General features: G+C 32.5%; 2 protein-coding genes across 7 annotated transcripts; both read right to left on the bottom strand.

Moving 5' to 3' along the window:
• Positions 1-2935: 2935 nt before the first annotated feature.
• LOC7468060 (uncharacterized) lies at positions 2936-5931 on the bottom strand. Of its 5 annotated transcripts, XM_024603421.2 has the most exons (6): positions 5776-5883; positions 5556-5606; positions 5387-5473; positions 3533-3594; positions 3384-3442; positions 2936-3287 (listed from the first exon to the last, which is right to left on the bottom strand). In XM_024603421.2, exons 3-6 carry the CDS (start codon positions 5461-5463, stop codon positions 3267-3269), a joined length of 219 nt encoding a protein of 72 aa, XP_024459189.1. In that variant the 5' UTR covers positions 5464-5473; positions 5556-5606; positions 5776-5883; the 3' UTR covers positions 2936-3266. The 5 variants fall into 5 exon arrangements, with proteins under 5 accessions (XP_024459189.1, XP_024459187.1, XP_002308226.1 ...); XM_024603419.2 differs by lacking the exon at positions 5556-5606 and having other exon boundaries at positions 5776-5931; XM_002308190.4 differs by lacking the exon at positions 5556-5606 and having other exon boundaries at positions 5387-5477; positions 5776-5811.
• A 1495-nt stretch (positions 5932-7426) lies between these two features.
• On the bottom strand, positions 7427-12411 carry LOC7487328 (acyl-coenzyme A oxidase 4, peroxisomal). 2 transcript variants are annotated; one of them, XM_002308189.4, is made up of 13 exons: positions 12312-12411; positions 12100-12204; positions 11873-11979; positions 11729-11806; positions 11543-11663; positions 11342-11415; positions 11191-11250; positions 10969-11078; positions 9816-9975; positions 8537-8613; positions 8281-8452; positions 8096-8188; positions 7427-7798 (listed from the first exon to the last, which is right to left on the bottom strand). In XM_002308189.4, exons 1-13 carry the CDS (start codon positions 12331-12333, stop codon positions 7667-7669), a joined length of 1311 nt encoding a protein of 436 aa, XP_002308225.1. In that variant the 5' UTR covers positions 12334-12411; the 3' UTR covers positions 7427-7666. The 2 variants fall into 2 exon arrangements, with proteins under 2 accessions (XP_002308225.1, XP_024460170.1); XM_024604402.2 differs by having other exon boundaries at positions 12100-12207; positions 12312-12404.
• Between the last annotated feature and the right edge of the window lie 2850 nt (positions 12412-15261).

Below are 15261 nucleotides of genomic sequence, written 5' to 3'. Positions count from 1 at the left end.
AAATTGTATGGGAACATAATATTTATAAACACTTTTAAATAAAAAAACAATTTTAAAAATGGGTCTAGGTATTTTTAAATAAATAAACAATTTTAAAAGTGGGTCTAGGTATCATTTAATTAGTTTGAAATTATATGGAAACCTTTTAGAATTCTTGACTTAATATTGAAAAAATAAAAAAGAGATAAGGGTGTCTAAAAATATACTCCACCATAATTGTTATTGCTTCTCGTGGACATTAACTCTTTACCAAGCTCGGACTTTAAATAAATAATTTCTGAGTTATTTTTATATAATCCAGTTGACTTGATGGATTTAAAAATAACTCAGACGACTGATAAAAATATAATTTGAATTATTAAAAAAATCCAAGAGGACATTTTGTTTAAAAATACTTGGATGGCAACATAATGGATAAACTTGAGTTTCGTGGATTAACCTGCTAAACTCACGACCTTGATTGCTTAACATGTCAAATTTGTGACTTGGATCATGGACTCTATTAAGTTTGCATTTTTTTTCTTCACTATTTTTTTACTTAATTACACGACAACAAAAATAAATGCTTGTAAAATTGAGTACAAACCAAATACGAAGATGTTTATTTGAAATTGTATTAACTCTATACAAAACAATCGAAATAAATTATGAAAACCAATTCAAAATCAATAAAATATTATAGAATTGAATTTCAAAAAATAAAAAATTAATGTTGAAGATTGAAATTAAAAAACAAATCAAAGATTAAAAAACATAGTTTAGATGCATAGGCGTAGATAATCTTTGATGTTAAATATTGAAGACATTGTATGTGTCAAAATAAAGTTTACCAAAAAAGAAGAAAAGAAAAGAATTATGAATCATGGAGAAAGCAAGATTTGAACCTTGGCCGGCAAACTTCAACAGGTTTTAAATCTTTCTCCTTAAATACTCAAAACACATAGATCATTTACACCCAATTTATTGTTAAGTGAAACCATTGTTTATTTTTTTTTTTTTTAAAAAGTAGCCGACACGTTGCCTACTTTCTACGAAATCCCAGATATCCCAATGGTGGCCAAAAATCAAATGAAGGGTTTTTCAACTGAAAAATCCATTTTTGAAACCATTTTCATTTTAAACACCATAAAAATCTCAATATATAACATAAAAGCCCTAAAACATCCTGAAATCACTCAAAAAATAAAAATAAAAATAAAAATAAAAATAAAAATAAAAATAAACTGAATAAAAAGATCTAAATTAAGTCCAATCTTCTTTCTCAGTTTTTCTAAGAGAAAAGACCTAATCATCTAACTATCTTCGTCGACTAGAACCCATTGACTCAAGAATCATGAATTTCATGGCCGAGATGTGGCCATCCAACAACCTACTCTCTCCTCTATTGTTTTTCGATAACTCTTTCTCTTTTTTCTCAAGTTAAAAACTGAAAAAAGAAGAAGTTTTAAACCAAATCAAATTTCTAAAAACTAAAGGGACCAGAATGTATTATTGACAAAACCCCTAGGTAAAATTTTTCCCAAAAAAGCATAGGGACCATTTTTGTTTTTCTTATTTTTTTAAAAAAATTTTTGCAGATGTTTTTGCCTTTTCTTCAAGCTTGGTCCCTTTTAATCTCGCACAAACAATAGATTTCAGGATTGTATAAGTACTAAATTAAAAAATAAAAGACCAAATAAATAAAATAAAAGAATTAAAAAAAGCAGAGCTTTGTTCGAATCATAGTTTTAAAAGCCGGCCCGGCTCGATGGGTCAACCCCGGACCCGGTAGGTTGACCCGGTTAAAACCCGGTTGCAACCCATTAACTATTTTTTTATTTTTTACCAAAACGACGTTGTTTTGATTTATAAAAAAAATAGGATTGACCCGGATGATCCAATCAAAACCTATAGCTCAAGCCTTGAGCTGGATCGGCCACGAAGCCGAGTTTAAAAAGACTGGTTCGAATGAACTAATGCTCTATGAGGAGGTGAAAGGTGCTTTCACCTTCTCATTTGGTTTTGTTACAGTGAACAATATTCTGAGGATGTGAACAATAGTCTTAACACAGATTGTAACTACCAATTACATACGCTTTCCACTACATCATGGTTTAGACATCAAAATTAAAATGAGGTACTAAAAAATAGAAATGAAAACCTCCTCTCTTCGCCCTTCTTCTGTCTCGGTATTTTATTCTAAAGCATTTCAACAATTACAACAAATTTTATCAAGACCACGCAATAGACCATAACACCATTAGAATATTTTATAGCGTAGTAGTGATTATTTTAAAAAAAAATATTTTTTAAAAATATTAAAAAAATATTTTTTTTTAATTTTAAAAATTATTTTTAATATCTACACAAAAAATATGAAAAAAAAATTAATCTAAAGTAAAATTTGTTTTAAAATTTTAATTTTTTTTAAAAATACTTTTAATATACAAAAACAAGTCAACAATAAATTTAACAATGCCATGCTACCAGTGACAAGCTACTCAATTCCAATACGATTTCACATCTTGCCGTCTCTTTTCTTTTAATTAAAGTTTTTTTTAAAAAAACTTTGACGTAATCAATTATTTATTTTTCAACCGACATTTATTGTAATGTAATGAAAGCTTTATAATAGGTTTATTTTGATCCCTGATTTTTTTAGAAAATTATTTTAGTGCTTATATTTTATTCTTATTTATAAATTAATCCTTAATTGAATTTACATTTTGCAATTAAACCTCTACATGAATACTCTCAATCTTGTAATAGTAATAAGTTCATTGCATAGTATTTTTTTTAACGGGAAGCTTATGGCTATTACAGTTATAACGATCCACCCCAACAATTACATTATATGATCCAATGTGAATGTATCCAACTAAACATACTGCATAATCCAACACATCCTCAATTATTTTTCCTTTCAATTAAAACTAATATTAAAATGAAAGTCTGATTCTATGTGCAAACTTCGATAACATCCTCTCTTTTTTCTTTTAATTCTATCCCAGTAGGCAAGGCATTATTGGGACATTGATACTTCATTTTACACAGCGAGAGCATATTTGGTTTCTCAACACACAAAACAGCAGAATGAATCCTTTACGTACACCATTGCAATAGATGGCTTTATACAAAGTTGGAAGGATAAACCAAGAGTTCATTTCATAAGCAGCACCATCCGCTAACAACAAAACTGGTTCATATCGCCATTTCCATGGACACTTGAGAGCAATGGGAACAGAAACAGCTACATACAGTCACGCATCTGAAAATCCACTTCCACCCTACTGCTGGTTCTTAAAAGACTGTACAAAACATAACATACACACACAATCAGCAGCAAGCCACCGAAGATACCAGCTTATCTTATATTATATTAAAAATATTAGATAACATCTCACGTCAATATTCTTGGAGAGGTCTTTCATCTGCTCAGCAAGTTCTTGCTTCTTCTTTGCCGCTGCATAACAAAACATTAGTCACCGTCAGGGTAATAGCAAATAGAGCCTGCAATTGCTAGTCCAAACCACAAAATGTAATAGAAACATACCGATGTTTGAAATATCATCAATCCTCCTCGATGTCCTCACTGCAAATCTCTGGAATGCAGGACTGCAACCACATAAGAAAAATCAAAATTGGGTCAATAATGAAAAGGTTAAAACCTCTACAATGTTCAGAATCAAAGGTAAAAAAGGAGAAGGTTAAGATCATCAAGCAATAACCGAGTCTTTCAAGCTAGAAAGTACTATCAGCAATGATAAAAGGAACAAAAAAGACATGAACTGTTAATCCAGCACCTATCACCTAGGCGTACCGACATCATCCTATCATTGATATTCATCAAGAACTCATATTCATAAACCACAGATCCACAACCCAAGCTCTTTTTTGTTCGATCAACTCACCCAAATCAGATGAGTAAATAATAATAATAATAATAATAATAATAATACAGAAAGTTATATTGATAGAATAACACAGCCCCGTAGCTTCATTTCTATAAATGAATCAGGTTTTTATTCCTTTATGAAAGAAAAAAGAGTATTGAATGAAATATAAACAAACAAATAAATAAATGTTCAGTTGTGGAGTTTTCTCAAACTTCAGAAGTTGCACTGCACTGCAGACACAATAATTTAGAAGATTTGACACTGTTTCGCTTCAGGGAGTAAACGGTTAAGGAATGAGATCAATCCCGACAGCCTATCAGAGAAGCTTTTAACAGATGAATTCCACAAGACATTAAAGCTTGCCTTACAATCTTTGACTAATAGCATGTAACCAGAAGCTCACTAAACAAGATGATGGATAAAAAAAAAGAAAAAAGAACACAAGACCAAAGAATGAAGAACACATATCAACATAGAGTGAACTCAAATATAGAAGAAGTGCCACAAATATACAAGAAAAATACAAAATTTCCCTTTGTGATAAAATATTTTCACAATTTCTAAGCTACATGTTGTAAAATAATGTCCACATAGGCATTTTAGTTGTAACCAATCGGTAAATGGTTGAGCCTAGCCCAATAAGATCAAGTATGAAAGAGCCGACTTGATCTAGGACATTTACATGATAAATAGAGTTTAGCATGCATCTAATACACCAAGTTATTTATTCTGGACTTGGGATTTTTCCCTGTACACTTTCTCCAAGTTGGTCAACACTCTCTCAAAAATATTTGTGCTTCTCTACAGCACCAGCAAAGCCCTATGGAACTGGATTTGAATTTAGGAAGGTGTTTTTAGAGAGAACAAGAACATATATGTTTGTGAGAGAGTGTTTTCGGAATTCGATAAAGTGTGTTCTCCAAAATAAATAACATAGCATGCATCTTAAACTCTATCATCTAAGTCCTCCATCGAGTTCGCTATTTCAAACTCCATCTTCCTGGGTTAAGTTAAAGCACTTAACAGTTAATTAACTAAAATGCTCATGTGGAAATTATTTACAACACTAACATTTAACAGCATATTACACAAAAAACGTCCATTGCTTCAAAAATCAAACCAAAGAGGATTGCATTAACTGCAACAACCTTAAAAAGAAGTTCTAATCAAAACATCAATCCAGTCAAATGAACCAATAATCTCTTCATGATTCAAAGCAAGGAAAAAAGAACTAATATTATACGCAAACAAAAATAGCCCCAGAAATAAAATTTTCTCCAACTTCAATAGCCACAGCACATAACAAGTTGCACTGCAGAAAAAAATATCAACGCTCGTTTGCTTCAACTGAATGAAGCATTAAGGAACCTATTCAACTCCAATGGTCAGAGAAAAAAGCTTAATTAAAACAAAAACACAAAAAGATTGTTCAAGAATTAAAATATTCACTGTTACATATCAGTTGAGCAATAAAATCAAAGGCGGATAGAAATCAATAGAATCAAGAATACCTGTTAGCAAGACCATTGACGACAAGCTCATTCACAACATAAGATAAGACCCTGTGCATGAAATTCCCACCCGCCATGGCTTGTTACCTTTCTTAAAAGAAAGAGATCAAACAGACAAATCAGCAACAAGTTTAATCTTAAGAAATGAAATTGATTGATCAACAAATACCTTTAGGATTTCTTTTTATTTCTAATCCAAGATTACAAAACCAACAGAGCCCTATAAAACAGTAATTCAATTTTCTTAAAAAAAAAAATGAATAAACCCTAAAATTATGAAATTCAGGTATCCATAATTATGATACACAAAAAGATTGGGCACGTAAAAATGACCACAATAGATTTGAATGATTATCAAGCAAGTGCAGCTAAGGAATTGATTGCGTAACCTGAGAGAAAAAGAATGGCGATCGGGAAGCAATTTGAGTGTGGAGAAAGATTCATCGATGATAGGAAGGCGTGTTTAGGGTTGGTAAGAGAGGCCCATGGGCTTCGTTTCTTGTTTAGGGTCTGAGCAGCCTAGGGTCCGTTAGCAAGATGACTGTTTTCTTTGGTTTACAAAATTACAAATTCCCTCCCATCCCTATGATCTAATCAATCAATCAATCGCTTTAGTGAACAGAATATCAGAGTGAAGGGTTGCTTATGTAATAATATACACAATATACACACTAGCTATCAAACATGTACTCTGCTTGCTGCAGTTGTAAAAAAAATTTTCAAAAAAAAAAAAAAAACGGATGTGTAGACTTACACTTTGATGTATTTTTTTATATTAAAAAATTTGAAGTATAAATTGTAAAAAAAATTAAAAAAATATATTAAGGCTTTATTGTTATCATGTTTTTTTTAAGATTAACGTGGGTGTCTAAGTCAGTTTGCGCGTTCTTTGACTAATTCCACGGACCCTGAAGTTAACGATCATGTAAGCCTCCGATGACCCTGAGATTTGTGAAACTTGAACTGGTTAGTGACCTTTGATGACCAAGTTTATTGTTAGCATGTTTTTTGTTTAGTTTGTTCTTGTGCCTATATTATCATGCTATATTATCATGCGTGGTTTTTTCATGCTTTTTTCATGCTTGATGCTTGTTATTTATTTGATAGTCTTGAAAAAACACATCATATGTATTTGATAGATGTTCAACTTCTTTTGCAATAAATCTTTTAAAAATTTCATTTGTTTAAAAGGTTTCTAGCAACTTTAATTTTTTAATTGTTATAGTTTATTTTTTTTAATCTAGTTATATATATTCATGCAATTTATTTGAATTTCTTTGACGTATTTGCATGATATATATTTTTATGAACTAGGATTGGTTTATACATGTTCCTGCAAACTTGTTTTTCCTGTGTGTGAAGTGTCCATATCAGGGATGTAATCACTTGCCACCTGTGATCGTCTTATTCATACAATAGTCAACGGCATTTGCAGGAACCACAAAACCATATCTTTATATATCATGAAGGCATGTCAGCCTTTATGTTAGTAATTCCATACAGTGAGAATTGGTTGGGGGAATACATTCTCCACCTAAAAAATATTTACTGAAAACTTCACTTAAACCTACTAGCTTGAGATTGAGCCTGCTGAAATCTTCAGTTCGACAGGAGTTCATGGCTTAACACATTTGCTCCAAAAGCTCTGGGCCAGAAAAATACTCATGTTCTTCACCAAATAATACGCAGATTCAGTTGGCCTGCAAGCACCCAATGAATTTTGCAGTATCTTCCAGTAGCATCTGCTTTACTTAATGGAGGTTTAACAAAGACATCTGTCACAATTCAGCAAGGTTAACTTGAAACCTGAGAAGTAACAACCTACGTTTTAGCCTAGAGCAGGGGCTGGTTTCCATGTAGACGCAGGCCCATAAATGGGTAAGAATAATTACAATATAACATAAAGAATATATGTAAATAAGGAAGATGAAAAACCCACCCAAATTGGGATCCAATTCCAAGTTTTCTCCACCATTTGATTGGGATTTAGCAAATCATGTAAATGATGCCTAAGAAAAAGGATGAGCAGGAAGAAAAGACTGCTGAGGACGTGTAACTTTTTATTTCAAAGCTCCCAAACCAGTGTCTGTACATGAGCTAAATATATTACCCCCCCCCCCCCCCCCAAAAAAAAAAAAAAAAAGATTCAAGACATCGATGTGCATGGAGCGAGAAGAAGTTTATTTTACAATTTTCCCTTATGAGGTTATCAAGCAGCTTCCCCGACACAGCAGAAAAGGTAGTAAATCACATTCAGATGGCACGTGAAAGTTTACACTGCTACATGCGACTTCGCTTGCTCAACATCGCTGGCTTAAAACTGGCAAGACCAGTGATTTCCCTGCCTGTTATCAAGCTGTTGATGTCATAGGTGCCTTCATATGTGTAAATGGGTTCTAAATCACATAGTGCCTGCAATGTGATCCCAAATACAGAAGAGTGAATGATATGTACAACAGCGAAGCATGTTGGAAAATTAAAGAAAACAGATTCTTCACATCTAAGAATAGTGATCAATGAAGAAGCCATTCACCAGTTGGTGCAATGAGTGGTAAATGAAAACAAAGCTGAATCAAGTTTTTAGTCTTTGCATGTCAAAAGACCTCAGGCATGGCTTTTGGTATTGAAAAATTCCATTTTCATCTGATCTAAATGCGTCAGTCATGTGTCCAAGAGTAAACTTCTCAGTAAAGAGTTTAGCATGAAAACCTTGGCAACTAGAAAATCAGCCAAAATTCCATTGCCACCAAGTAACTCCCTCCCAATACTAGCAGTTTCCCTTGCCTTCAAACTGATCCATGCCTGAAGATGTAAAACAACATCAATGCATCATGGCTGGAAAGCACAATCCTTTATCACTAAATATATCACAGAAATGAATCGGTCAATCATACCTTTGCCAAGCTAGCTTGACCTGGGGTCATTTTTTCCTTTTCATACAACTTGCAAAGACGCCAACCAACTAGTACCATTGCTTGGACATTACCAAGCATGTGAACAAGTTTCTGTTGATTGATTTGGAAAGCTGCCAATGGTGCTCCAAATTGTTTCCTTTCCTTTAGATACCTTTGAATCATTTAAGAGTCAATATAAGTAATGTGGGAAGTTAAAATAAAGGTACTCAGGAGGATCAGGATATAAAGTGATTACCTGTGACACATGTCATAGACCCCCATTGATATGCCAATAGGTTGCCAGGCAACCATTATGCGCGAAACAGCTAGAACCTAATTTTACTTAGCAGTACTCAGCAAGGAGCTTGGAAATCTTGAACTCATAAAGATAAGATCATATAGAAAAAAAATGGAATAAGAATAGAAAAATTCAGCTGTGTAAAAAGTTCACAACAAGCAAGATTTACCAGGCCCTTCTGCGAATCAATACTATAGGTGAACTGATGAGTAATTGTGTATTGATTTTCACGCTCATTAAAACTCTCAACAAGGGAAAAAGGACCTGACTAATTAAAAGGCAACCCCCAAGGGGTAAAAGGAAAAGATGTAGCTTTCTTATGTTGGCAATGTTACAAAACACTCAGTAAAGGGAACAGAGTAAAAGTCCAAACACTGGCAAATTATAACAATCTCAGAAGCGCATTTAAACTTAAAAGGTCCTAAAAGCCATGAACCAACTAAAATGCAGAAAAACATGGTCCAAATAAAATTATAAAGATTTTTTTTCCTTTGTTTATTTAATTGAGTTTTAAAGAGCTTGAAAATCAACTGCCAAAGAGTAAAAGGAAGAGATGTATTTTCCTTGGTAATGTTATGAAAAGCTCAGTAGAATGGGTGTAGAGCAAACACACCAAAAACCGCTGCAAATTATAACAAGTTTTGAAGCATATTCAACTAAAAACATCCTACCAAATTACAGAAGCCAAGTAAAATGCAGAAAAACATTGTCTGGATAAACTTAGAAAGTATATTTTACTCTTGCTTCATTTGCTTAAGAAGATAGGGTAGAATACAAAGATCATAATATAATTCTCATAAATTTTGAATAGTTTGATCTGTTTCTCTCATCCACCAGACATTTCATTAATTTTGTGTTCTCCAATTGACTTACTAAATCTCAACAGAATCACGTAGGCGACAACAACTTTGCAAACAATTATGTGAACTTCTAAAGTTTGATATGATGGGAATTGATCCCAAGGCTAAGGCAGCCCCAGTGGAAATGTTCTACGGCATTGATAACTCTTGGTTGGCATACTGTTGCACTCCAGATAAATACTGAAGTTTCAGATTTGCAACATAACACTGGAGTTCCATTTCACTATCTTTTGGCAACACAAATAGATTACTTGGTATTTCCTAAAACTAAAGATTTGCGGGCTACCACTGCATAGTTGATTATCCAGAAAATCATAGCAAGACTGACACTAATGATCATGGGCAGGTTTCTCAGAAAGAACTTGTTACTGCTGTACCTTATTTGTATCTTGAAAAGAGTTGACACCAGGCAACCTGTCCTCATCAGGAACAAAAACTCTTTTCATGACAATATCTCCATTTTGTACGATGCGCAGACCAATTTTATTTTCAATTTTTGTAACTGTTAATCCAGGAGCGTCCTTCTTTACTATAAATCTGAAACAGGAAAAAAGAGAGAGGGCAATACATGTAAAAAGACAATGCACAATGAAAAACTGTCGAATGTAGTGTTATGAACAAAACTAGAGAAAAAAGACACCTATAAAATGCACAATAATGGGCATGAAGTCAGAAATTGAGAATGAAAGAGTGAGACCTTTCTAGGAGAGTCACTTACTGAACCTTATTTTAGCTAGTAAATAAAATTAGCCTTCTCTTCTCATTTCCAGCTCCCCCATGTGTTGGAAATCTCATGCAAGAAGCATGCCAGGATGCCCAAAAAGTACTCATAAAGTAGCTTGTTTCAAATGTACTCATCTCTAAACACTCAAGCATTTGGCATGCAATACTACATACAAGTACAGTTGTACTATAGATTTGAGCCTTGATAGTTTCCTCAATCTTGTTAAGAATTACTGAGAGATGTTGGTGAGCATTTAGAGCCAACAATCATTTATATGGCTTCAGATGGGATCACGCACACACCCTTATCAGATGTCCAGTTTGCTTGATTCACTTAGGGCCCATGAGGAAGGAAGTCTTGTGCGAGGTTTGGTTATGCACAGTCTCAGTGCATTTGATTGATGGGAGTCACTGGTTTTGGGCTCAGAGAATGATGGAACCGGTAATCATTAGGATACCATTTCACATATCTTATAGATGCACAACAGACTACTTTCTTTGTGTTCCTGTGTAACCATCCACCAAAATACAGAACAAACTTGATAGACAATGACTAAAGTGTAGCGTTTTATCACAGACATCTAGTGCCCTACACAGTAAAACTCTCAAATTTACATGTGCAAAAGGGAATGTACATTCGCTTGCATGCATATTAATCCAGAAAAATCTCTATGAAGAATTCGTTGGTCTTTGTGCAAGCCTTTCCAAAAATTTAGGCTGCATCTAGTTTCTATAATTACAAATCTCAGAGATCAGCATAATGTCGACAAGACTCACCACACTAGTCATAGATAGAGAGAATCATACCCGTTAATCTGATTAGTAGTGGTATTGCGAGCGAATACAACAAGCAAATCTGCAAAGGTACTGTTTCCTATCCAGCGTTTTTTGCCCTCGAGTATCCAACCTCCTTCCACCTGAATATCCCAGAATGAATGAGAGCAAAAGCGAGACATAGCAAGAAATTCAGCAGAACGGCATGAAGAATAGCAACGTAAGAATAACATAGAAGAGGTCAGGATGTCAGACCTTTATTGCTGTTGTTTTCAGACCACTTGCATCACTTCCATAGTCAGGCTCGGTCAAAGCCTAATGATCAGGACAACATAAAATAACTTGAATCTAGCATAAATACATATCAGACACATGTAGTGGCCGAGTGCCAAAAGAAGCCACTTACCCAACAAGCTACGGTGCTGAACTGTGCCAAAGAAGGTAAATATTTCAGCTTCTGTTCCTCTGAACCACAAAATGCTGTTCTTCACAATCCATGCAAAAGGTCAGAAGACTCAGAACTCATTAGTTAGCAGCATCTTGTTTTGTAATTAAATCCAGGAATTAGCATGTCTCAAAAGGAAAGACAGTTAAACCAAGATCTCACCTATGGTGAGCATTGCCAGAGAATGCACCAAAATAAAAGTCGAACAGCTCGCGTCAACTCTAGCAACTTCTGCCATCGCGATGGCACTTGCAGTGATGGAAAGACCAGGGCACCCATAACCCTGAGATTTCAAGTCAGTTAATCATCCAATTTCCCATTTCAACTTGAACAAAATACAAAAGCTACCTTGATCGTTCCCCCAGCTATACCCAAGGCACCGAGCTTCGGAATAGCATGAAACGGGAACTTCGCCTTCTCCCAATACTGTAAAGCAATAAAATAAATAAATTATACATAATTTTTTTTTCTGCCAAAATCTAAACATAATACCTCTGTCATCATCGGAGCTATTTCCTTCTCCATACACTCCCTCACTCTCATCCTGAGTGCCTGATCCTCCACGGTTAATAAATCACTGAATTGATAGTAATCTGAAACTGTTTTATTTTAAAATAAACAGCATATTCAATGATTAGCGAGTGTCGAAAATGGCCTAAATTTCTCTCAATGGATCATATATATATTTTTTTAAAAAAAACAACTATTGATGCTCTTACCGCTAGGAGGAAATGTGGAAACTGGAGTTGCTTGAGGGAAGGCGACGGAAACATCCAACGGCGGTAAATTAAAATACGAGCTCCTTGGATTTTGCTCAACCTCATCTGCTAAAACAGTTTTAAAAAAGTAATTAATTAATTTAGGAACTACATGAAGATTAATGGAATCAAGCCATTAACAACAGTATATCAAACTTGTTTGACATGCACACCTTTGTTTTTAGGGATTGACATGGTTGGAAAATATAACGCGAAGAGAGACACCTAAGATGTGTTTTATTTTGTATTATTATATTATTAACAATATCTAAATAGTGTGGGGGAATCACTATTCCCCCACACCTAATTCCTCCTCTCTTTTTTTTTCTTTCTAACTTTTCTTTTATTTTTTTTTTCAAAATTACTTTTTTTTTTCAATTTTCTTATTTTTTTTCAAAATTATTTTTGTTGATTTTACTTTTTAAATATTGACCTGGTTAAAATTTTTGTTTTGTAATTTTTTTTTAAAATACTATGAATTATTGCGATGTTTTTCCACATAGTTTTTCTTTTTTATTTTTTTATTTTTCAAAATTATATTTGTTGATTTTTTTTTAATATTGAGCTGATTGAAAATTTAGTTTTGTAATTTTTTTTCTTTAAAACATTGTTGATTGCTACAGTGTTAACTGCACGGTTTTTTTTTATGATTTTCTCCGAAATTATCTTTTTTATTTTATTTTTTAATATTGAACTAGTTAAAAATTACAGTTACAATATGTGAGGAAAGCACTATAACTTTCCTCAAAAATTACTGTTGATTACTACAGTGTTTTTTCCCACATGGTTTTTTTCTGTTTTTGTTATGTTTTTCCCTAAAATTATCTTTGTCAATTTTATTTTTTAAATATTAAGCTGGTTAAGAATTGCAATTACAAGTAAATACAAGTTTTTCCTCACAAAACACTATGGATTGATACAGTTTTTCCTCACATGGTTTTTTTCCAGTTTCTTTTGTGTTTTCTTTTTTTGTGATATTTTTTTCTAAAATTATCTTTGTCAATTTTTATTTTTTTTAATATTGAGTTAGTTAGAATTTAACTTTGTAATAAAGCTTAATCATGTGGGGAAAACATTGTAGCTTTGCTCATAAAATATTGTGGATTGCTACAGTGTCTCTCCGCGTGGTTTTTTTTTGTTATAATTTTTTTCAAATTATCTTTTTTAATTTTATCTTTTTAATATTAAGTTGTTTGTGAATTATAATTACAAGTCATTACAAATAAGGCTAAATTATATGGGGAAGCAATGTAACTTTCATCACAAAACACTGTGAATAGCTACAGTGTTTCCAACATGATTTTTTTTTCTTTTTTTGGTGTTTGTTTTGTTATTTTTTTTTTCTAAAATTGTCTCTGTCGATTTTGTTTTTAATATTGAGCTGATTAAGAATTTAGCTTTGTAATTTTTTTTCTTTAAAACACTGTGAATTATTGCAGTGTTTTTCCATGTGATTTTTTTATGATTTTTTTCAAAATTATCTTTGTCAATTTTTTTTTAATATTGAGTTGGTTAAGAACTATAATTACAATAAAGCTAAATCATATGAGAAAAGCGTTGTAGTTTTTCTCACAAAACACTGTGGATTGCTACAATATTTCTCTAAATGGTTTTTTATTTTATTTTATTGGGAAAAGCGCTATAGTTTTCCTCACAAAACATTGTCAATTGCTACAACGTTTTTTCTCATGAGTTTTTTTCCTTCCAAAATTATCTTTGTTGGTATTTTTTTTTAATAATAAGTTGGTAGAGAATTTAGCTTTGTAATTTTTTTTTCTTTTTATTAACTGAAAAGCTAAATCATATAGCGAAAACACTGTATCTTTCCTCACAAAACACTGTAGATTGCTACAAATTATTTTGTCCAGTCTCTAAGTTTTTTATCACCAACACAATTTTTTTTTTCGTCATGAAATATTTGCTCCATCATACCTTTAATTTCTATTACTTATATAGCGCTGGTTCACAATTATAATACTATCAAGTGCATTTGTTTTATAAGCCCGCGGCAGGGCGCGGACATGTCATCTCGTAGAATACTCTAAAAGGTGTGGGGAAAGCACTGTAGCTTTCCCCACGCCTTTTATGCATCCAGTGTTTCACTGTGCACACAGTGCACAGTGAAACTCTTAACTTTTTTTTTTTTGTTTTTAAATTTTTTTCCTGTTTTTTTATTAATTATTTGTTTTTTATGCCTTTATGGTTTTTTTTTCTTTGTTTTTTTTCTTTTAATGAATTTTCTTTTATTTAATTTAGTTTGTTAATGTGAAATTTTTTTTTATTTAGTTATCAGACTTTCATGACACGGATCTCGGGTTTGACGAGTTAACTTGGTTTGATGAGTTAACCCAGATTTGTTTTTTTCCTTTTTAATCAATTTTTTTCATTTAGTTTAGTTTGTTAATTTTTTTTCGTTTAACCCGTCGATTTTTTTTTCTATTTAGTTATCAAACTTTTATGACGCGAATCCTAGGTTTGACGGATTAACATGATTTGACAGGTTAACTCAGTTGATTCATATTTTTTTTTCTCATTAGTAACAGGCTTATGTCTTTTGTTTGTTTTTGATTTTTTGATTTTTAATTAATTTTTTTGTTTAATTTACGTTGTTAATGTTCAATTTTTTTCTATTTAGTTATCAAACTTTTATGACGCGAATCCTAGGTTTGACGGATTAACATGATTTGACAGGTTAACTCAGTTGATTCATATTTTTTTTTCTCATTAGTAACAGGCTTATGTCTTTTGTTTGTTTTTGATTTTTTGATTTTTAATTAATTTTTTTGTTTAATTTACGTTGTTAATGTTCAATTTTTTTCTATTTAGTTATCAAACTTTCATGACACGGATCCCGGGTTTGACAGGTAACCTGGTTTGACGGATTAGCCCAGTTAATTCTAGGTTAACCCGTCAATTTTTTTTTTCTATTTAGTTATCAAACTTTTACGACACGAATCCAAGGTTTGACGGGTTAACCTGGTTTAAAGGGTTAACTCAGGCAATTCAGATTTTTTTTTCTTTTTTTTTTATTAGTTTTTTTCTTTCTATTGGTTTTTTTTCTTCTAATTAATTTATTTAATTATCACACTTTTATGACACGACCTTGCAGCCAGACCCGCATCC

Source organism: Populus trichocarpa, chromosome 6 (genome assembly GCF_000002775.5).
Source record: "Populus trichocarpa isolate Nisqually-1 chromosome 6, P.trichocarpa_v4.1, whole genome shotgun sequence".
In the NCBI taxonomy this organism is placed as follows: Eukaryota; Viridiplantae; Streptophyta; class Magnoliopsida; order Malpighiales; family Salicaceae; genus Populus; species Populus trichocarpa.
Note: the sequence above shows the minus strand (reverse complement) of the source record. Positions and strands in the feature narration are given on the sequence as shown.